The sequence below is a fragment of the Mesoplodon densirostris genome, chromosome 7 (genome assembly GCF_025265405.1).
Source record: "Mesoplodon densirostris isolate mMesDen1 chromosome 7, mMesDen1 primary haplotype, whole genome shotgun sequence".
NCBI classification, from domain to species: domain Eukaryota; kingdom Metazoa; phylum Chordata; class Mammalia; order Artiodactyla; family Ziphiidae; genus Mesoplodon; species Mesoplodon densirostris.
The window spans coordinates 110367947-110391674 of record NC_082667.1 but is presented as its reverse complement, the minus strand read 5'-3'; the positions used below and the strand labels follow the sequence as shown (position 1 = coordinate 110391674).

Sequence of the window (23728 nt, the reverse complement as noted above, 5' to 3'; positions counted from 1 at the left end):
AGGCTGGCCACATGCCATCATTTATCTGCAGTTGAATGAGCTCAACCAGTGAAAGAGCTCAACCAATGAAAGGGCTTAACCACTGCAAGAAGCTGAGGACCACTTCATCCTTATCCTTATTTGCTAGTAAAGAAGCCAATTAGTGTTAATTGTGCTGGTAATTTGGAACAGCAACCAGGGAATTGATTCAAGGCAATTGTGGAATGACCTCCCTGTCCTGTCCTAGTCCCAGCCATTACTCATAGTCAGATGGGGAATCAGAGAGCTAGTAAGTATCTTTCGGTCAGAGAGAGTAAATAGGGGCTCTGCTTCTCATACATTCACAGTGACCTGGGTGTCAGTTTTTAATATTGTACATGCAGTGACCTGACAACACAGTTCTGCCATCGAGAGAGACATAGATGTGGAGGGGTCAGGACTGGAAGGAGGAATACATTTCAGCATTGGAGGGCTCACAGCCTTCCCTCCTCCCCGCTTGCCTGACCAGACCATCTCGTTATTGATAGCCCAGTAGCCTACCCATCCCCGGCCCTACCTGAAGCTGTTAAAGCCCATCTACTTAATAAAGGTGGGGGGGAAGAAGGGGGAAACCTGGGAGCTAGTGAGGGCTCTGGAGGGTGTGGAATGGCAGATAACACAGGAGAGAAGAAAAAGGGATATGAGATTTACTGCTGGAATTTGATTTGATCACCTTTAATGTCCTTGGAGAGTCGCTGGTAAGCGTGAATTTTTATTTTATTATTTACTTATTTATTTTGCCCAACAGACGTAACGTATTTAACCATGACGTGACTCACTGGACAATGCGCACCACTGCTTCATCAGGGTTAAACAAGTAACAGAAATAGGACGCAGGCACTTCTTTGACAATCATCTAGCTATAGACTTATTCAGAGACGGGGTGAGAGGAAGGAAAATGACGTCCCTGCTCTGGCCCTCACCCACCCAATGACTGGAATGCGTGTTTGGGCTGGTTTCTCCGCCCTTGAACACGCAAATCCTAATTTCCCCATTCCTCTACATTCGGTGACAATTAGAGTGGTTGTACCGGGTGAGTTGAGTTTTGTAAGAGGAAGGAATTTTACTGAAGAATTCCCCTGCCTCGCTTTCGACTTGGTTACAGTTGCTTCGATACTGTAGCTATTCCTGCCTTTGGGGCCTCAAGGGCTAAAGTGGGACAGTGCTAATATTTCTGGTGATGAGGAAATACTTTGTTTTAAAGGAGGCTGGGTGATTGCCGAACTGGGACAGAGGTCACACTAGGGGTCACATTAGCGGTTCCGGGGGGATCGAGGGCGGGTTTGGGTCAGGCATAAGCACCCCCAGACTCGGGCAACGCTGCGGCGGCTTGGTACCTGCTGGCACACTGGCGGTGCCCACTGTCTCCTCCCCGAAGGGGGGCACCCGGGAGCCGACACCCGAGGAACCAGGCCCACGCGGGAAGGTCGAGCTCGCCAGTGAGGTCACGGTTGCCATGGCTCTGGGCAGTGACGCGCGTCGGCACGTGACGAGCGGTTGCCATGGCGCCAGGCCCCGGCGGCGCGGGCGCTCCGCCTCCCGGAGTGACGTCCCCCGGCTCCCCCCCACCTCTTTTCCCGCCCCTCTGCCCCCTCCCCCCTCCCCCCCGCCGGCTCCCCGCGGCCCCGGAGGTTTCACTGCACAACAAGATGGCGGCGGCGGCGGCGAGCGGAGCTGGCGGGGCTGCCGGGGCCGGAGCGGGGGGAGCCGGGCCGGCGGGCCGCCTGCTGCCTCCGCCCGCCTCGGGGCCCCCGGCCGCCCCCGCTGCTGTGCCCCCGGCGGCTGGCCCGCCGCGTCCCTCAGCCCCGGCCTCCCGCGGGCCGGTGCCTGCCCGCATCGGCTACTACGAGATCGACCGCACCATCGGCAAGGGCAACTTCGCTGTGGTCAAGCGGGCCACGCACCTCGTCACCAAGGCCAAGGTAGTGGCGCGGTGGGACCGGGCGGCGGCGGGGCTGCGCGGCCCGGGACCGTCCGAGTGCGGAGGGCGCAGGAGAGCCCCGCGACACCGAGGCTGAGGGGTCGGCGCGGGGAGCGGGGCTCGGGAGAGCGTTGGGGACCGGGGAAACGGGTACGGGGGCTGTCGGGCGAGAGTGCGGAGAGGGCAAGCAGAAGGTGGGGGACACCGGGGGACCCGGGAGAGGGTAACTGCACGGCAGAGGGGACGCAGGGGTCCACTCAGCGCGGGGACCTGGGGAACTAGGGAGCCGGGGATGGGGAGGGGGCTCCCTGGGCTGTGCGGAGGGTCGTAGAAGAGATGATTGGAAAGAAGAGGTTTGGAACTCTCCCGGAGCCAGGAGGCAGTAAGCTAAGAAGCCTCTGGAACCAGCAGTTAGGAAATCCTAAGGGAATGAGGGCAGGGGAATAGGAAATGTGGACCAGGAGGATGGGGGAAAACGAGGGTGAAACCGGCAGCCCGCAGATGTGGGGTTCTGAGGGGAACGAGGATAGCTGGGGCACGTACCAGGGGTATGTGGTGGGTACAGCGTACTGGGAGGTATGAGGGACCTGGTACCTTTTGACAGAGGCACCAATCAGCATTTGATCGTCCAAGACTGATAGATGGTGGGAATGAGAGTCTGAGGACAGACAGGATTATTGGAGGAGGCGATGAAAAAAATGGGGAAATATGGAGGAAAAAAAGCACTTTATTTTTCTGCAGGAAGGGGGTCAGGGAACAGAGGCCCAAGGGGGGCCCAGGTTTGTGGTGGCCCTAGGTACTCAGGGGTTAAACAGTTTGGGAGAGCTGGATTGCTGGTTATATTTAGTTGTTGGAGGGTCCAGAACTGTGGGCCTAATAGAGCCCAGGGTGGGCTGTCAGTGGTGAGGGGAAAGCCTGGTGACTGAGGAGGTGTGTGAGGAACCCAGACACTCATGGGGCCCTTTGGTTCCCAAGGGATTTGTGGAGCTGTGGTGGTGAAATTGGGCAAGGTCAATTAGGAAGCCATATCCATTTAACATTTTATATAGAAAATTTATTTTTGGAGGAAATATGGTTAGCTCTTTCCTGTGGTCTTCTTCATTGGGAGTATTGGAATCGAAGCCACGAGGAGGAATTGTTTGATTTTGACAGGACTCACAAGCCCATTTGTACTCCGGTTTTCTTTCTTTGCTCCGTCTCTCACTTGAATGAATACTTTAGATGTAGTCATTCATTATATTTAAAGCTGCAATTTGTGTTTCCCTCACCCTGACTAATGAAGAACTGTTACAGCTGCTGCTGCTTCCTACCAAAGCTGCGTCAATTCCCGTCACCTCCTCAGCCTAGCCTCTGGTTCTTGTCGCCTACCTTGTTTCTGCTCTTATGGCAGTCCCTTGCTTTCAGAAGGCAGTGACTTACCTCTGCCTTGTCTCCTGCTCACTTATGACCTGAAGTCCCTTTTTCCCTCCTTTCTGTCAGACTGTAAGGGGCCCTTCTTAGCAGGGTGGCTTTGGGGGGTGGCTGTGGAAAATTGATGGGTCAGTTTCACTTCCTCTGGGGGGCCCCCTTCAGCCTTTCTGTCAGTGTCTTTCAGAGGGCCTCAAGTCTGCAGGTCTGAGCTGAATGAGATCCCAAAGTCCCAGGTTTCCTGGTGCTCCCCTCAGGCCCCTGGCGGGGAGTGGACTGAACCAAGACTCTGGTGCATCTCTGCCCCCCTGAGTGTTTCCAGTTGTGTTTACTGTTAGCCAAACCAAATTTATGTTTACAAACAGCTCTAGTTGTTGGAGCCTTGTTCCTTGTTTTGGTATTTCCTTTCTCCGCGGCCTCCCCCTCCCACCTAAGTAATCACGTTGAGCTCCTGTGATTATTTTGCTCTGACCTCTGGGGGACAGACTCCATGAACTTAACTGGTTGCCTGGTTTATGGTATCTCTGATTTAAAGAATTTTGTATCTTACAGCCCTTGGATACACCAAAATATTGATTAAAAAAATCTGTGACAGAGAGGGTTGAATGTTTTTGTAAATGTAATTGCAAACAGTTGATTCTTGGCTTTATATATAATAGAGACATTTCTATCTTCAGTAGTCAGCAAAGCCAGTGGCTAATTATGGCTGGTCTCCCCGCTTTCTAATTTTCCTGTGTGTGTGTGTGTGTGTGTGTGTGTGTGTGTGTGTGTCTAAGTTTTTCTCAAAGTCCTTGGTATCCTTTAGGACTGCAGCATTTTAAACATCAGCTTGTTTATAAATGGGTGTCACTGTTTATGTTGGTTTTTCTTTGATCATTTGTGGTGTGCAGTTATGCAATTCCTATGTATGGAAATATTCAAAATCTTGAATGAGGCTGAAATGGCTTGGACAATGAGTTGCATGTGTGATGGGACCACACCAGCACTCATTTGTGTTTCTGTAGCGGTGTGCAATTTCCTAGTTACAGTTATAGGCACCCTGTGTTTCTCTGCTTAAATTACTCTGACGACATGAGTGAAGCGTAATTCACAAGGAGCTGTCATGTGCTCTGAGTAAATGATGAACATATTTTGGCCTGCTTCATGCTTATCTGAATCCACTTTGGAAAGGTTTCTCAAATGCTGACAGCTCAGATGTGTCTAAGAACTGTTGACATACAGTATGATGGCCTATTGAGGCCATGGTTTGGTTATATAATGGCAAGGAAGGTGCCTGGGTATTGGCAGTGGCAGAAGCTGCTGTTCCGTTACTCAGGTAGATAGATTTTTCTCCCATGCTCTGCAGTGTTTATCTTACTTCTTCAGTCAGGTCACTTGGAACCAAAGAGAGCTAGCTATTTTTTTTCCCCATCTCTTTCCAGAATGTATCATTTTTTTGTTTTGTTTTTTGGAGGTATGTGATTTTTTTTCTTTCTCCTTTTTCTCCCTGTAGGCCACTGAATGGTCTAGGTTTTTCCTATAACCATATATAACCATCAGACTTAGGTAATTCAGATGATATTTGTGTTGTCTGAAAGAGGTTATGTAATAGGTGTTTTCTGAACATCAGAGAAATACTTATGGTCAGCTTTTCTTACACACATTACCTATTCCATGGACTGAGAGGCTAAAGTAAACTTTATTTATTGACTAAGCTACTGTGCTCGGTCCAACAATAAGTGGTAAAGCTGGCCCTTTCCCAAATTCTGTTAACTCTCAAACCTCCTAGATCAGGACTCTGGGATGAATAAAATCAGTAGAGAAAGGGAAATATTTTCCTATTTGGTTGTTGGTGACTTTTGCAGCACGGCATTCATGAGCTCAGACTTGATATTGGCAGCACTGCAGTGCTTAGAGCGTCACTGCAGAACAGTTAACGGGAGAGAATGTTCATCTGTGACATACTTTGGTCAGCAGCTCACCCTGGCTGTCTTTGTCCTCCCTTCTTTGAGTTCCCTTTTCTGGAGAAGCCTTGGTCTGAGATTCTCTGGCCCTATTCTTTTGGTAGGACACTATAACATATTAAAGAGCTTAAAAAAAAGAAAAGATTTTCTCTTCTCAATTGCTTATTTGGTTGCCTGTACCTAATTATACTTTCACTGGTTGGATGAATGGGAACGAAGAGTAGATATATTTTGTATGCATTTAAAAAAAGAGCATACGTGACTATAAAAGCCATTGGTCAAGTACTTTAAAAATGTATTTTAACAAATATATCGATATATCACCTGCCTGTTTATTGGTTTGTGGTAAGAGCTTGAGCTTTGGATGAGACTGCCTGGGTTTGGATCTTCTGCTACTTCATAGCTGGGTAACTTAACCTGCCTGTGCTTGGATTTCCTCATCTATGAAATAAGATAACAATAGTACTTACTTCACAAGTTCGGGTGTTTTGAAGATTATATAAGATAATATATGTGAAACTGTTAGAACAAGTGTACCTGGCACATAGTAGGTATATAGTAAATGTTATCACCATCTTTTTTTAAAAAATATTTATTTATTTATCTGGCTGTGCTGGGTCTTAGTTGCAGCACTCGGAATCTTTGTTGCTGTGTGCAAGATCTTTGTTGCGGCACGTGGGATTTTTAGTTGTGGCATGCAAACGCTTAGTTGCAGCATGTGGGATCTAGTCCCCGGACCAGGGATCGAACCCGGGCCCCCTGCATTGTGAGCACGGAGGCTTAGCCACTAGACCACCAGGGAATTCCCTATAACCATCTTCTTCATCGTCATCATCAGATGCAATAGTAACAAAAATGAGTAAGACATAGTCCCCTTTGTTTGCTTTTCACCACTTTGGAACAGTTCATGAGTGCCATTTGTTTAGTGTAGGTCGATGTCATCCTGATGACGTGCTGCTTTCAGGTTAAAAAAGTAGTTTGCTATTATTTCACGTGCCTCTTTGAGAGAGTGGATTTAATTCCTGTGGACTATGGGCTCATTTCATGCAGTTGACATTTAAAAATATAGTTTTCCATTAAACTTTTTAAATAGTTAGGAGACTTGTCTAATGAAGACTGTGACTAACACTGGCTTTTATTTGGGCTGCCTTGAATATTCAGGGTGTTTGTGTAGCTATGCTTTGTCAGACTGGTGACAGAACAGAGTTTGTTTGAGTGCAGTCTTTCCTCCAGAGATTCCCTTAAATTTCATGGAGAACATGAAGAAATATTCTTACAAGCTTAAGGAGACGCTTGCACTTGGGTGCAGGGTGTGCTCCTTAGAGGGCCAAGGTCAGGATTCTTCACTTTAGATATTACACAGAAACAACATTGTGCTCCCTGACCCCTTTCCAAATACTGACGAGCCACGACACATCTGTGTGCTGTGTGGTTTAGTGCAAACTCATTTCCACGAGGAGAACAACTCAAAAGTGGGCCAATAGTATTATTTTCACCTCTAAGGATAATGCTTGTGCTCGTTAGAAGGCTGAAAACAAGATTCATTAGTAAATAGAAAAGAGAATTATGTCAAAAAGAAATTGAAAGCAAGATTTATATTAGTTACATTTGAGGAGGATAGTTCCATCCCTAGATAATCTAGAAATGACTGTTGAAAGCCAACTAACTTCATTTTGAGATAGGTTTGTTGAAACTTTGTGAAGAGCTAAGACTGATTTGGACTCGTTTTTCCAGAGTCAAAATACCAGTATTCCACTTTCGGCATCAAAACTGTTTATTTTAACATTCTGACTTTGGTGCCAGCTCCCTAGAAAGTCATAGATCTGGCTCAAGCCAGAGGTGCCCAGACTAGTTATTTCTGTGCCAGAAGTGCTGTTTTCATTTTCCAAGCATCAATCTGGCTAATGTTTTCTAGTTCCTGGCATAAAAGAGAACAAAATGGATGCTTTGGAAGGAAAAAGAAATGTGCTCTTCTTACCAGAGCCTTTGTCAGTCTAAAAAACACCTAAAACTTCTCTGCACAGAGATGGAAGCTTTCCCTTGTCCATTCATTCATTCAGTGTATATTTACTGAATGCAGATTTTGTGTCAGGTTCTACTCTGGCTCTAGAGTACCCCAAAAACAAAAGAGAAAAAAAGCTCTTGCCTTCTTGGAACTTATTTTCCGATGGGAGGAGACAGGCAGGAAACATGTAAACAAATAATTTTATATAGTGACAAATACTATGAAGAAAATAAAAGGGCTAGAGAGTGTCTGGGGCAGGGTGCTGGAAGGCCTTTCCAGGGTGGTGATATTTGAGCTGACAACTGAATGATGAGAAAGAGCCAGCTTGGGAAGATTCAGAAGATGGAATATTCAGTGCAGAAGGAATGACACGTGCAGCAGCCTTGGGGTAGAAATGAAGTTAGTTTGTCCAAAGAGTAAACCCAAGGTCAGGGTGCCTAGAGCTTAGTGAACAAGAGAAGGGATGGTAAGGAATGAGATCAGAAAGTTAGACAGGGGCCAGATCATATGGGTCTTATAGGCCATTTTATGGAATTGGGTATGAAACAGGGGACTGACCTCAGAAGATATCAAAGCAGAGCACTGACATTATCTGATTTATGTTTTTAAAAACTCACGTTGGGGGACTTCCCTGGTGGCGCAGTGGTTAAGAATCTGCCTGCCAGTGCAGGGGACACAGGTTCAATCCCTGGTTCAGGAAGATCCCACGTGCCGCGGAGCAACTAAGCCCGTGCGCCACGACTACTGACTGAGCCTGCACTCTAGAGCCCACGTGCCACAATTACTGAGACCACATGCCACAACTACTGAAGCCCGTGTGCCTAGAGCCTGTGCTCCACAACAAAGAGAAGCCCCCGCTTGCCGCAACTAGAGAAAGCCAGTGGACAGCAACAAAGCCCCAACACAGAATGATTGAATGAATGGATAAATAAATAAATTTATTAAAAAAAAGATCTCAGAGATGTTCTATTCCAACTCTTTCTCTTCTAGAGTCTAGAAAGATGGACTTAACGGAATTTAGAATCTCAGGCTTTTAGGAGCCATAAAAGTAGTTTAGACCAATTATCTGTTAGACTCACAGCTCTCTGCTGTATCTCTCCCACCCCTCATTTGCCCAGAATCCTATAGCTAATTAGTGGGAGAGGTAGAAATAGAATCCAGGTATCCTACTCCTAGTTAACTCCACCCTGACTCCTCCTATCATACAAAGCATTGCCCTTGCCCTCTAAATACTTACTCTTTCATTAGAGAAACAAGATACACCTACTAATTAAAGTCTAAGATTATTTATCCTCTCTATTAAAACAAACTCCAAAGATGAGAAGTCATGATGAGAGGAAAATTTTCCAAGTAGGGGATATACCAACACTGTATTTAACCTGTCCTTTGGCATTGTGTCACTCTATCACCCCTGTCACTTACCTGCAGTCCTCCATGGGTACACTGCTTTGCCTTTCGGTCTCCTACTCAAATGCCCCTTGGTGCTCCCTTGACATGACTGAGGTGTCAAAAAAAGCCTTTCAAAATGCAAAGGAAGTAAAAAGAGAAAGAAACACAGAAAAAGCAATGATCATAAACACAGTCTGCCTTATATAGTTCGCTTTTGCCACTATATCTAGCTCACACTCAGGGAACATGAGTAATTATACTTTTGCTCTGTTGGGTTGGTCTGGTCTGTCTTTGAAGGTACATTTCTTAGACGGACTCCTTATTTACCAGAACAATACCAGTTTCCAGGGGATGGTGCCATCTTATAACTCATTAAGAGAACTGGTCACCAAGATACGTACCTTGATGATGCAGGTGAGGGCCAAGAGAACCATTTATCTAGGGCTCCTCTTATGTGGTTCTAGTTTCTGATCTAAGAGCTTGGCCTGTTCCCCAGGTGAATGACCTCACCCATCAGGTGAATCCCTACCTCCTTTATAATAGTAGCTTGGTCCCTTCTGGCATAATAGTATAGTCATGCTGTCTTGTGGATGACTGATAACATCCAGAGGATGAAAATTATATACATTCCCATGGACTTTTGTCCATGGGAATGTGTATAATGGCCTTGGTGATGTCTTTGAGAAGCCCTCAACAGTCTTGAATGAATTAGCTTGAGAAGGTTTCTTCTGGATCTGTTCAGAGTAAAATTCCATCAGCTAAGGACAAAACTGTTGGATGAGCCGTGGTGAAGTTATGTTAGAACATATTTCTGTTCAGGAGGTGTGTGATCCACTGTAGACCAGGTGTCTCTGGACACACTGGTAAGTATTTCTTCTCAGAATTTAGCTTGTCAGAGAGTTAGGAATCAGATTGTAAATACTCAGTCTCATTTCCCAGAAACTGAAAAGGAAGGAGATGCAAACCCATTGCCTGTTTAAGCTCCTCTGTGTAGGCTGGGCTCCCTCACCCAGTACCAAAACTGGGTACTTTTGGCCAGTTATCTTAAACTATATTTAGGTATTGATTAGGAATTTCTGAGAAATCCTCAAATTTCTGCCTAGTTTCAGCTCCAGCCCATGCTTACCAGCAGTAGGCTTTACTTCTCTTTGCTCCCTCCAGAAGAATTGAATGTGAAATTTTAGGTTAAGTAACCACATTTCTTGAGACTGAATTTTTTGGAGAAGAAATTTTTCATTCATTCATTCCAGCCAGCCAGCCAATAAGCTTTTGAAAAATTGTTTATCAAAAACTAGGAATGAATGATATATGGAACAAAATTCAAAAAGTGCAAACTCGTATATAGAGAAATTGTCTGCCTGCCACCCCAGTGCCTCAGACACACAGTTTTTTAGTCTTGTTTCCCCAGTATTTATTAAGGGCGTCTCTGGATCAGTCCAAATGCTAGGTGCTTTTTGTTTTCTGGCAGTGTTTTGACATGCTTGAAATTTCTAAAAATCATTTTACTTAAAAAGAAAAAGAAGGGGCTTCCCTGGTGGCGCAGTGGTTGAGAGTCCGCCTGCTGATGCAGGGGACGCGGGTTCATGCCCCGGTCCGGGAAGATCCCACATGCCGCGGAGCGGCTGGGCCTGTGAGCCATGGCTGCTGAGCCTGCGTGTCCGGAGCCTGTGCTCCGCAACGGGAGGGGCCACAACAGTGAGAGGCCCGCGTACCGCAAAAAAAAAAAAAAAAAAAAAAAGAAGAAAATACCTAACTTTTAAAGCTTGTTAGGAGGCACAGGGTGATAATTTAATGTCAGCTCCACTTGGGAAGGGATTTTAAGCTATTGTTTGCTGCTGTATTCCCAGTGCCTACTACAATGCCTGTAAATACTCATTTAGTGAATGAATGTAAGGATTAAAAAAAAAAAGGGTGCTTCCTTGGTGGCGCAGTGGTTAAGAATCCGCCTGTCAATGCAGGGGACACGGGTTCGAGCCCTGGTCCGGGAAGATCCCACATGCCGCGGCGCAACTAAGCCTGTGTGCCACAACTACTGAGCCCACGTGCCACAACTACTGAAGCCCGAGTGCCTAGAGCCCGTGCTCCGCAACAAGAGAAGCCACCGCAATGAGAAGCCCGTGCAGTGCAATGGAGAGTAGCGAGTAGCCCCCGTTCGCCGCAACTAGAGAAAGCCCGCGCCCAGCAACGAAGACCCAACACAGCCAAAAATAAATAAATAAAATAAATAAATTTATTTTAAAAAAATGGGAGCTGAGTTTGCTTTTTATACTCAATGCATCTTAGAATTTTATTATTGAAATTTTCTATCTCCAGTTAAGATGTTAAAGAAAAATAATGTTCTACCTTTTTTTCACAAATCTCTAGGTAAGGAGATTTCACAGCCTTTCTGGGCAAGTTACTTTTGGCATATCTCAAACTTCCATTATTAAGAAGTTCAGTATAATTTAAAGTAAATCCTGCAATTTAAATTCAAGTCCCTTATTTTAAGGAGAAGGTTCTTACACATACAGGCTCCCAGTGGGTTACTTACTTGAGAAGGTCCCATGGGTACAGTCAGTACAGTCAGCCAGTGCCTTGTTTTCCCTCTTCTGTCTAGGAGCCTCTTCTTTGCAGACCCACTAAGCTGTCTTGAGCTGCTGGCACTTCCTGAAATAACTTCACACTCTTTGTTGGAGTTACCACTTGTTCTTTTCTTTATACTAAGTGATCTGATTAAAACAACTACTGTTTTTCTGTCACTGGTCCTTAATTTCAGTGGGTTACTTTTATTGGTCCTTACCTTAAATGGATTCATTCAAATAGTATTTTTTCTGTCATCTGTAGGCAAAAAGTAATGGCTACAGATACTAGAAGACAAGAGGATAAGTGTTATTCTTGTCAGGGTGGGCAAAGGGTTAAGTTAAAGGAGCAATTGAATGCTCGCAGCCGGGACCTGATAGAGGAGGAATACAAGAAGTCTTGAGCATAAACTCTCTTCAACCCAGTTGCTTATTATTACTGGCTCACTTCTACCACCTTGCCCTATTTTTTTCTGATTATAATTGGGAAAACTCAGAAAATTATAAAGAAGCAGAAGGAAAAAAATCACCCATAATCCTGCCCCTGAGAGGCAACAGTTATTAATATTGTAAAATACATAATTGAGATCATATTGATATACTATTTTATTTCTTCCCCTCTTATCATTATAAGCATTTTCTCATCATTTGAAACTATTTGTAAACATCAATTTTAATGGATGTGTACTTTGCTGTTGTATGACTGCCATTATTTTTTTAACCTTTTTCATAATTTAAGGTTCTTCCCAGTTTTTCACTGTTAGAAATTTGCTGTGATGACCATTTTTGTGCATGAATCTTTGAAGCATTTCTGATTTTTTCTCAGGATAGACTGTTGGATGTGAAATTATTGGGTCAGAGGGTATACATGTTTTTAAGATATCTGATTCATATATTGGCACATTGCTTTCCAGAAAGGTTGTGCCAGGGTTTAGCCTCCCAGAAGTGAATGAAGTCTTCTTTTTTTATTTTGTCTCCGCTTCTGCCCTCCTTGGTTTGGGAGTGGAGGGCGTTTAAGTCCCTGCTGCACCTCTAAACCTAGGGCAGTAGGTATGGGACCCATTAAAGAGGGCTGGAGCAGCTGCCTAATCCTTCCTTCCCTGAACCAAACCTGGACGAGGAATGAAAAGAGTTAAGTGTGACTCTAACCTTTTCAGTTGTTTTTTATGAATCATCATTCTCTCCTGGTCTTTCACAAAGAGACATAAACTTAAATTGGAGAAATTGCTGAAGGAGAGAAGAAAGGTTAATGAGAAAGACTCTGATTACTTGAATCTTTGATTTTTAAATAACTATCCTTCGGTAAACCTGAGTGAGAATTTCAGAGATTGATGAAGTTTGTAAATTACTCCTCTCTTTTTTTTTTTTTTTTTTTTTTTTTGCTGTACGCGGGCCTCTCACTGCTGTGGCCTCTCCCGTTGCGGAGCACAGGCTCCGGACACACAGGCTCCGCGGCCATGGCTCGCGGGCCCAGCCGCTCCGCGGCATGTGGGATCTTCCGGGATCGGGGCACGAACCCGTGTCCCCTGCATCGGCAGGCGGACTCTCAACCACTGCGCCACCATGGAAGCCCGACTCCTCTCTTTTTTTAATGGCAAAAAGATGGTGCGGAAATTGTAAAGGAAATAATTATGTGAATAAATGTGGTGATACACCAGTCCTATTATGTTTGTATTTACTTTACACACTGTACTTTATGTGTTATTTAAGAGGTTTTAAGGGTAATTGGGTCATGTGGAATATTGTTCTTAGAATGTTTGGGGCTACCACTGCTGTATTTTAGGCGTCTGACAATATGCTCTTTTCTTTTGTCTCCAATAGAAGGCCTTTTATACAGTCAGTTTGGGTTATGATTTGCTTAGTTAATTAGGGGAAAGAAATGAATGAAGCAGGGAAATCAGAAATAATGATGCATATATACTTTTAATATTTTATTTTAATTTAAAATGTGAATATGCATTAATCCACTAATCTTTTTCAAAAAGTGTTTATTATGGAAAATTTCAAACGTAAGCAAAATTAAAAAGAATGACATAATGAACCCCCATCGACCTATCACTCAGCGTAAGCAGTTATTACCTCATGGCCAATCTTTCACCCATATCACTTCCAGCTTCTCTTTTCTCCCTAGTTTATTTTGAAGCAATTCCCAGAATCTTATTTCATCTATGAATATTTTGGCATGTATCTCTGTATAGGCCAGGATTATTTCTCAAAAAACATAACCACAGTACCATTATCCTACCTAAAACAACAATAATTCTTTAATGTCATTAAGTATCAAATTAGTGTTATATACATATATTTTTTTTTTCTTTTTTTAACCACTTGTTTGTTTGAATCAGGGTCTAAATAAAGTCCATACATTATAATTGATTGATGTCCCTTAAGTTTTGTATTAAAAAATTGTTTGTTTTACTCTATAGATTTCCCCTCCTATTCTTTTTCTTTGCAGTTTGTCTAAGAAACACATTCGCTAATCTTAGATGTAGACCTTGCTCTGTATATTGATGTCCTGATTGAAGTTCTTCATCATGTTTGTGTTAAACATACCCATAGTTCATCATCTATGAGTCCAGTTTTGCTTTTTTAAAGCAGAGTAGGAATTTAAAAGTATTTGTGAAGCAATATGAGTACAGAATCTCTCTTGAGTTCTTGATTCTCTCCCCCTAGTCTTTTACACTTGTCTCATCCACATCTAATTTGACTTTACCAAGTCATTTTAAGCATTCAACTTAGTTTTCAAAGAAACATGTCTTTCTTTTCTCCCAGATTTCTCATCCGTTTACATAGATAATTAAACTGCATTACTATAATAACAAGAACAACTGGTATAAATAGGTTTGGGGATAACCAGTTAATTCTTGGTAAGCATGCAACTTAATGGATGGGAGCAGAAATATCCAGGAGTAGAGGGAGTGGCTATTCATTGGGGCCAGCTTGCATGCTGGGGCCCCAGTTGTTTTACAGAGGAAAGGGGAAGCATCAGTTATTTCGGCAGGTTGCTTGAGAGGTGGTGGGTTAAGAGAACTTCTACGTTAATTTTCTAATTATAAGTCAAATTGTTAGCAATTTGAGGACAAGATACTTTATAGAGTTTTTTATGTATAGTGTATACTTCAGCGTAGTATTTTTGTCCACTTGTGTTAGAGTTTGCATGAACTGGACTGAATTTGACAATAGGCCAGTGATGTTAAAAATTTGGTTGAGGAAACAGCCAAAACTTTGTAGTTTGAAAGGTTTATGTCTGTTCACTGCCAGTGTAGTGTTCCCTGGAACAAGTTGACATTTTCACGTAGTAAGTTGTTTTCTGTTCCTGGCAAAAGAAATCTTGGTCCGTGTACCACAAGGAACAGGACTGTTGTTACTGTGGAAGGCAGGAGAAGAGCTGTGTGTTTCTTATTAGGATTAGCTGGGCACCTGCAGGATTTCTTACTTCTTTCTTCCTGCTTCCTGCCTGCTGTTGTCCTTTCCTTCTGTCAAAATGTTCTAGTGTTGCATAAGCAGTGTTCTGACAATAGATGAGGTTTTTTGGTAGCTCATTTTTTTAAACCCTCAAAATAATGTTTTTAGTGATTGTATGTTCTTGGCTTACTTTCCATTTCTACATCAACAGTGATATTGTTATTCTAGTCAAATGGGGCAGTTGTCTTCCAGCAGTGATCTTTGTGTCCAAGTCAGCTGCAGAGATACCATGTTCATTTTTTATTCCTAAATATCTTATATGTGTATAGTAATTCTGGGAGGTAATTCAGTTTTGAGATGATACTTTCGGATCTCGGTACAGGATTTCACAGTCCTCGAGAATAAAACTTGTTTGAAGCATTGTTAGCCATTGGCCTCTGACACATGCAGAAGAGTGGCCGGTGATTTCAGCCTCATCTCATTTTCCTTCTTCCTTTTCAGCCAGCAGCTGCATCCCGTGCCCTGCTCTGATTGAGCTCTTAGTAAAAGGGGTACTGTTTTACTAAGTCACAGCCTCTTCTATCAATGGTTTTTAGATTTTTAGGCCAAGAATCAATTTTGGAGTCACATTAAAATTTGAAAACAACATTTCAGTTGTGTTACCTAAATTTCTCTTCCTTTCCTTATGCTAGTAGCAGTGTTTTCTGCTTTTCCAGTCTTTGGGGGAACCTTTTTGGCCCATCAGAGCAGCTCGAGGCAGTCTAAGTGATGCACTGAGCATTGCTGTGGGAGTCAGGGCACGTGTTTCACGTCTCAGTTTTTACTAGCCTGGCAGCTTTCTTTGGGCAGGTCACTTAACCCCATAGGGCTTCCAGTTTCTTTCTTTTTAAAAAAAAATTTATTTATTTATTTATTTATTTTTTGGCTGCACTGGGTCTTTGTTGCTGCACGCGGGCTGTCTCTAGTTGTGGCGAGCGGGGGCTACTCTTCGTTGCGGTGTGTGGGCTTCTCAGTGCGGGGGCTTCTCTTGTGGAGCACGGGCTCTAGAGTGCAGGCTCAGTAGTTGCGGCGCAGGGGCTTAGGTGGTCCGCGGCATGTGGGATCTTCCCAGACAAGGGCTTGAACTGGTGTCCCCTGCATTGGCAGGTGGATTCTTAACCACTGCGCCACCAGGGAAGTACCTTCCAGTTTCTTTTTAATGTATATATTTTTTCAACAGCTGTATTGAGATATAATTCCCATACTGTACAATTCACCCAATTCAGTGTTTTTAGTATATTCACAGAGTTGTGCAACCATCACCACAATCCTTTTTTTTTTTTTTTCCTTTTTTGGTTGTGCTGCGCGTTTTGCGGGATCTTAGTTCCCTGACCAGGGATCGAACCTGGGCCCCAGCAGTGAAAGCGCAGAGTCCTAACCACTGGACCGCCAGGGAGTTCCCCACCACAATCCATTTTATTTTTTATTTTTAAAAATATTTATTTATTTATTTATTTGGCTTGATGGGTCTCAGTTGCAGTATGCGGGCATCTCTCTTGTTGTGGCGCTCGGGCTCCAGAGCACGTGGGCTCAGTAGTTGTGGCACGTGGGCTCTCTAGTTGTAGTGCACGGGCTCTAGAGCATGTGGGCTCAGTAGCTGCAGTGCTCGGGCTTAGTTGCCCTGAAGTATGTGGGATCTTAGTTCCCTGACCAGGGATCCAACCCATGTCCCCTACATTGGAAGGTGATTCGCAACCACTGGACCACCAGGGGAGTCCCCACAATCCATTTTATTTTATTTTATTTTTATTTTTTTATTTTTAAAATTTATTTATTTATTTTTGGCTGCGTTGGGTCTTCACTGCTGTGCGCGGGCTTTCTCTAGTTGCGGCGAGCAGGGCCTACTCTTCGTTGTGGTGTGCAGAATTCTCATTGCGGTGGCTTCCACTGTCACGGAGCACAGGCTCTAGGCACGTGGGCTTCAGTAGCCCACGGGCTCAGTAGTTGTGGCTCGCAGGCTCTAGAGCGCAGGCTCGGTAGTTGTGGCGCATGGGCTTAGTTGCTCTGCGGCATGTGGGATCTTCCCGGACCAGGGCTCGAACCCGTGTCCCCTGCATTGGCAGGCGGATTCTTAACCACTGCGCCACCAAGGAAGTCCCCCACAATCCACTTTAGAATGTTTTTATTCCTCTTAAAAGAAGTGACCCATTAGCAGTCACTGTCCATTTCCTCAACCTCCCTCCTGCAGCCCTAATCAATCACTAATCAGTCTCTATAGATTTGCCCATTCTGGACATTTCATATAAATGGAATCATACAACATATTGCCTTTCGTGTCTGGCTTCTTTCACTTAGCATAATGTCTTCAAGGTTCATCTATGTTGTAGCATATGTCAGAATTTCCTTCCTTTTTATGGCTGAATAATATTCCATTGTATGGATATATTGCATTTTGTATATTCATTCATGAAATAGTGGACATTTGCATTAGTCCCACTTTTGGCTACTATGAACAATGCTGTTGTGAACATTTGTGTACAATTTTTTTTTTTTTAATTACGTTATTTTATTTATTTATTTGGCCGCACTGAGCGGCACGTAGGATCTCAGTTCCCTGACCCAGGGACGGAACCCGTGCCCTGTGCGTTGGAAGCGTGGAGTCTTAACCACTGGACTGCCAGGGAATTCCCCTCGTGTACACAGTTTTGTGTGGACGTATGTTTCAGTTTTTCTTGGGCATATACCCAGGAGTGGAATTTCTGCATCATAAACATTCCATATTTAACTTTTTGAGGAACTGCCAAACTGTTTTCCAAAATGGCTGCACCATTTTCCATTCCCACCAGTAATGTATGAGGGTTCCAGTTTTTCCACATGCTTACCAAAACTTATTTTCTTTCTTTTTGATTTAGCCATCCAAGTGAATGTGAAGTGGTAGTTCATTGTGGTTTTGATTTGCATTTCTCTTATGACTCATGGTGTTGAGTATCTTTTCTATGCTAAGGGACCATTTGTAGATCTTTGGAGAAGTGTCTATTTAGATTCTTTGCCCATTTTTTTTAGTTAGGTTGTCTTTTTATTGTTGAGTTGTAAGAATTCTTTATATATTCTGGATATAAGTCCTTTATCAGATATATGACATACAAATATTTTCTCCTATTTTGTAGGTTGTCTTTTCACTTTTGTGATGGTTTTATTTGCAGCACAAAGGTTTTAAATTTTGATGCTCTAGTTTCCTTATTTGTAAAGTTATTCTAACTCTGAAATTATATGTTCTATTGAAATATTTTCCTCTGTACTCATTTTGTACCTTTCTCTCACTTTGGGATAGATCTCCCTTTTCCTGGACATTTTATAGCCGCAAAGTCTCTTTAAAAACATCTATCTATGTATCTATCTGATACATGTGTCTTATAAAATAATCAAACTCTACAAAATAAATAACATCAAAAGTGAAAGTTCCTTTTCCTTGTGAAATTCTTTCTCTTAGGATATACTCTGTTAACTTTCACATATAACATAATAGCAGTGTTAATTATATTTATCATGCTGTACCATTACATCCGTAGTACTTAATTGTCTTATAACTGGAAATTTGTAGCTTTGACTCCCTTCATCCAGTTCCTCCTCCCCCTCCCCCTGTCTCTGGTAACCACAAATCTGATCTCTTTTTCTGTGAGTTTATTTGTTTGTTTTTGAAGTACAATTGACCTACAATACTGTGTTAGTTCTCCTTACACAGCATAGGGGCTCATTATTTCTGTACATTTCAAAATGATCACCATGATAAGTCTAGTTACGATCTGTCACCATACAAAGATATTACATAATTATTGACAGTATTCCCCTCACTGTGCATTTCATACTCGCGACTCATTTATTTTGCAACAGGAAGTTTGTACCTCTTAATCTCTCTCACCTATTTCTCTTCTTGCCCTACCCACCCTCCTCTCTGGCAACCACCTGTTTTTTCTCTGTATCTATGACTCTGTTTCTATTTTGTTATGTTTATTCATTTGTTTTATTTTTTAAGATTCCACATGTAAGTGAAATCATACAGTATTTGTCTTTGTCTGACTTATTTCACTTGGCATAATGCCCTCTAGGTCCATCCATGTTGTCATAAATGGCGGGATTTCACTCTTTTCTATGGCTGAGTAATAATATTCCATTGTGTGTATGTGTGTGTGTATATATATATATGCCACGTCTTTATCCATTCATCTGTTGATGGGCACTTAGATTGCTTCCGTATCTTGGCTATTGTAAATAATGCTGCAGTGAACACAGGGGTGCCTATACCTTTTCTAATTAGTGGCTTTGTTTTCTTTGGATAAATATCCAGGAATGGAATTGCTGGATCATATGGTAGCTCTCTTTTTAATTTTTTGAGGCATCTCCATACTGTTTTCCATAGTGGCTGCACAAGTTTACATTCCCATCAACAGTGCACGAAGGTTCCCTTTTCCCCACATCCTCGCCAACACTTGTTATTTGTGTCTTTTTGACCTGCCATTCTGACAGGTGTGAAGTGATATCTCACTGTGGTTTTGATTTTCATTTCCCTGATGGTAAGTGATGTTGAGCATCTTTTCATCTGACTGTTGGCCATCTGTATGTCTTCTTTGGAAAAATGTCTATTCAGATCCTCTGCCCATTTTTTTTTTTTTTTGCGGTACGCGGCCCTCTCACTGTTGTGGCCTCTCCCGTTGCGGAGCACAGGCTCTGGACACGCAGGCTTAGCGGCCATGGCTCACGGGCCTAGCTGCTCCGCGGCATGTGGGATCTTCCCGGACCGGGGCACAAACCCGCATCCCCTGCATCGGCAGGCGGACTCTCAACCACTGCGCCACCAGGGAAGCCCCTCTGCCCATTTTTTAATTGGGTTGTTTGTTTTCTTTATGTTGAGTTTTTTGAATTCTTTGTATATTTTGCATATTAACCAAATATTAATTGGGTATATCATTTGCAAATATCTTCTCCCAATTCAGTAGGTGACTTTTTCATTTTGTTGATGGTTTCCTTCACTATGCAAAAGCTTTTTAGTTTGATGTAGTCTCCTTTATTTATTTATTTTTGCTTCCTTGCCTGAAGAGACATATTCAAAAATATTACTAAGATCAATGTCAAAGAATGTACTGCCAATGTTTTCTTCGCTATTTGGTTTTTTGTTTTTTAAATTGGAGTATAATTGATTTAATGTTGTGTTAGTTTCAGGTGTATAACAAAGTGATTCAGTAGTATATATGTATGTCTTCTTTTCCATTATAGGTTATTATAAGGTATTGAATATAGTTCCCTGTGCTATACATGTCTTTGTTGTTTATTTATATATAGTGGTTTTGCTACTCATTTTTTATTTTAATAATATATTTCCACATTCTATCACATCAATACATTTTGCTCTAGTCTCAATCTTTGTAATGCTGCAGAGTATTCCATTTTATGGATATACTATAATTTATTTAAGTAGTGCCCTATTGATAGGTTTAGGGTTGTTTCTGGCTTTTATTTTTTTATTTCAAATTATATGTCACTTAACAGTTTCTGCACATTTATATTTGTATGCTTGTACTAGTTTTCTATTAGCTTTTGCACTGTTTATTATTCAAAAGACTTATAAATCTCAGATTTAATTTAATTTTTAAAAATACAAGTGTTTGGGGGACTTCCCTGGTGGTCCAGTGGTTAAGACTCTGTGCTCCCAATGCAGGGGGCCTGGGTTCAACCCCTGGTCAAGGAACTAGATCCCACATGCCGCAACTAAAGATCCTGCGTGCCGCAACGAAGATCTTCTGCAGCCAAATAAATAAAGAGATTTAAAAAAAAGGCTTCTTTGGTGGTGCGGTGGTTAAGCATCCGCCTGCCAATACAGGGGACATGGGTTCGACCCCTGGTCCAGGAAGATCCCACATGCCACAGAACAACTAAGCCCATGCGCCACAACTATTGAGCCTGTGCTCTAGAGCTCTAAAAAAAAAAAAATACAAGTGTTTTTATTAGGTCCAACCTAGAGCAAACCTCCCAAAAGTTATGTGTTCTTTTCCATTATGATATATACAATGTTATAAACTAAATTCTTCATTTTCTCAGTAATTTACTAGAATAATTCTCTAGAGCTGGAATGCCTGAGTCAAAGTATGAGTGCTTAGAATTTTATAAATGTTGCTCAGTTGCCCTCCAAGAAAGGCCGAGCTAATTCACTCGGCTGGGGGTGTATGACAGTGCTCCTCTGCTCTCTTTAGACGTGGGCAACCAGCCACCTCTTTAGGGAGTCAGTCTAACAGGTGAGAAAACGTCATCTCGGTTTGTAGTTATTTATTAGTGAATTTGACTATCATTTAATTGGTCTATTGGCTATTCGTATTTTTTCTTGGAATTATCTGTGTCCTGTCTATTTTTCTTTTGTGCTTTTTGGCTTTTTCTCATTAATGTGCATAGTTCTTTGAATATTAGGGGAATTAGTTACCTATTCAAATATTATAGATATGTTTCTGTGTTTGTCTCGACAGCGTATGTGTGTGTGTATTTTTTTTTTTTTTACTATAAAATGTAAACATTTTCATGTAGTCAGCTTTTTTTGTTTTTTACTTTAAGGTTTCTCAGTTTTCTTCCTCATCCTCATCTTATAAAACTATGTACCCATGTTTTCTTCAAGTATTTTTATGGTTTTGTTTTTAAAATTAGATCTTTGTTTCATGTGGAATGCATTTTGGTTTAAACCAGGTGAGAAGGGAATCAGTTGTGGAATTTATTGGAGCTGTTGGTTTACATTCATTTTTGTGGTTATTAATGGCTTTTTTCTTCCCCTTGACTGGAAGCTCCTTGAGGGCAATGGATTGTGCAGTTTTTCCCTTGTTGTTATTTTCAGTATCTAGCACAGTGCTTGCCGGTAATAGGCCCTCCATTTATTGAGTGAATGAATCTATCTTTTTCCTCAGATGTCTAGTTTGTTGTCTGTGTCCCAACACAATATTATTAAGTAATCCATCTTTTCCCTCTTGATTTAAAAAGCTACTTTGTCTACAGAATCTCCAGATACTTGGGTACATTTCTAAACTCTTTTAATACATTGATTGTGCTGTTTTTACTTGCTTCGATACTGTACAGCTTTAATTATTATAGCTTTATAGTACTTAAAGTATATTTGGAAGGCCAGCCTCAAATGTTCTTAAATATAATACCAGTTTGGGAAGCACTGTAATCTCCTTTAGTAAAACTCCTTGCTCTCCCTTAGAAAACATTCATTTAACTTATGAAACATTTAATGCATTCTGAGAGCCTGCAAAGTAGAAATGATCTGGGAGTGTTACTTGTTGAAGAGCTTTTCTAGGATATGACATATGTCATTCTGGCTTGACATCCTAAGTGTCTTTAAAAAAAAAAAACACCTCTCATTTTATAATCTTGGGTACCTCTAGAAAACATAACCTTTTCCTCACAATCTTTTAATGCAGAATACAGAGACAGAGAAGGTAGGTGGCAGAAAAGGCATCAAGAAATTGCACTGGCACCCAGCTGAAGTCAAAGCCCATAGTGAAACAGATACTACTTAAAAGTGCTAGACAGAATTCAGTTTGGTGACCTTGATTTTTCACCTGTGCTTGACTTGTTTACCTCCTGTGGCATGCAGTAAATCGACTCAGATATGACTTGGGCAAAGCCCAGGTAACATTGCTAAATAATCACTTCCTTTTCTTTCGCCTTCTTTTCTCTGTTAAATATTAGACATTCTTACAGTCTGAAATTAGCATTCTCCTGGGATTTTCTGTCGTGTCTGTCTCATGCAGGAACCAACTTTAGGGTCTTGTGAGTATTAAAGAAGTTTAAACTTGATGTTTGGGGAACAGAGCTAATGGAACAGGGCATATCTATTGTGATAAGATCCTTGCTTTCCTTTCAGTTGGAACATTATTCTAGAGTGCATCAGTGAAACTCTTAATTCTAAATAACTGTAACTTACAAGTATATTTTCAGATGAGTACCTGTTTTGTTAAAAAAAATGGTTTTGTCATACCCTCTCAGACGTTTTCTTCATAAGCCTAACCATCGACTTTAGTAGCATTTTTTTAAAATTTTTTAATTTTTTATTAGTTTCTGCTTTATAACAAAGTGAATCAGTCATACATATACATCTGTTCCCACATCCCTTCCCTCATGCATCTCCCTCTCTCCCACCCTCCCCATAGTAGAATTAAAATAGAAAAATACTCAAAAAGGTTTGTTTACGGTCCTTAGTCTGCACCATGGAATTAAGTATCGCTGAAAATAACCCTGGAATGAAGTGTTTTTGTGTGGCAGGACTAGTTGACTTAACGTGATTCTTTCTTTTACGAGTTTTCTGTTGGTGGAAAGTGGGCTTACTTTTTCTTTTAGTTGTATTCCTCATTTTTCTCAATGCTAGTCTTAACTGAGAGATTTTTAGGCAGTTAACTGTCCCAGCACACCAATAAGCACCTTGTTAATAGATGTTATCTCATGTTGATCAGTTACTCCTGAGATTTAACTGTGCTTGCAAAACACCTGTCTGTATTTGAGCTTTGCTAGGTGGTTGGCTTTTGTGTTTGACTGAAGATTTGCTCCGGAGAAAGCAAATAGCTGTTGGAAAAAGAGAGAAGGGAAAAGGAGTCAGCACATTTCTATATGCTTTCACTGAAGAGATTTCCTAATTAGAACGCTTTTGGAGGCTTGACCTTTTTGCGCTAAAGTAACCCAGCATTTCATTATGTCTTGCATTGAGGTTTTGGAGCGCTGTGCCAGAAAAGTGAAAACCAAGGTTGAATATGAAAGGAATTCAGAGGATGGAGCTCATAATCAACAGAGTGCTGCTTCATAGGCTCGGTCCAAAAATACCCTGCTTGTCATAGGACAGCAAGAATGGAGGTAGAACTTGCTGCTGTTTTGAGCAGTGTTTTAGCTCCTGTGATATCATTCCAGCATGACTAAAGTCATGTTTAAGGCAATGTTGTTTACAATTTAGGTTTGGGAGGATGTTGCCTCCATACATTTTATTTATCGCCCTGGAAGAGTTATTTTGCAAGGTTTGGAAGGAGTGTTTTTCTGCCAGATTAGAGGAAATTAACATAATCTACTCTTCTCTGAG

General features: G+C 42.1%; 1 protein-coding gene across 7 annotated transcripts in view; it reads left to right on the top strand.

Moving 5' to 3' along the window:
* Nucleotides 1-1667: 1667 nt before the first annotated feature.
* Nucleotides 1668-23728, top strand: part of SIK3 (SIK family kinase 3) — a 249774-nt gene continuing 227713 nt past the window's right edge. For all 7 annotated transcript variants that reach the window (XM_060103060.1, XM_060103058.1, XM_060103056.1 and 4 more), the window contains exon 1: nucleotides 1668-1940. In XM_060103060.1, coding sequence (XP_059959043.1) covers nucleotides 1668-1940 — 273 coding nt within the window. The remainder of the gene's footprint in view (nucleotides 1941-23728) is intronic.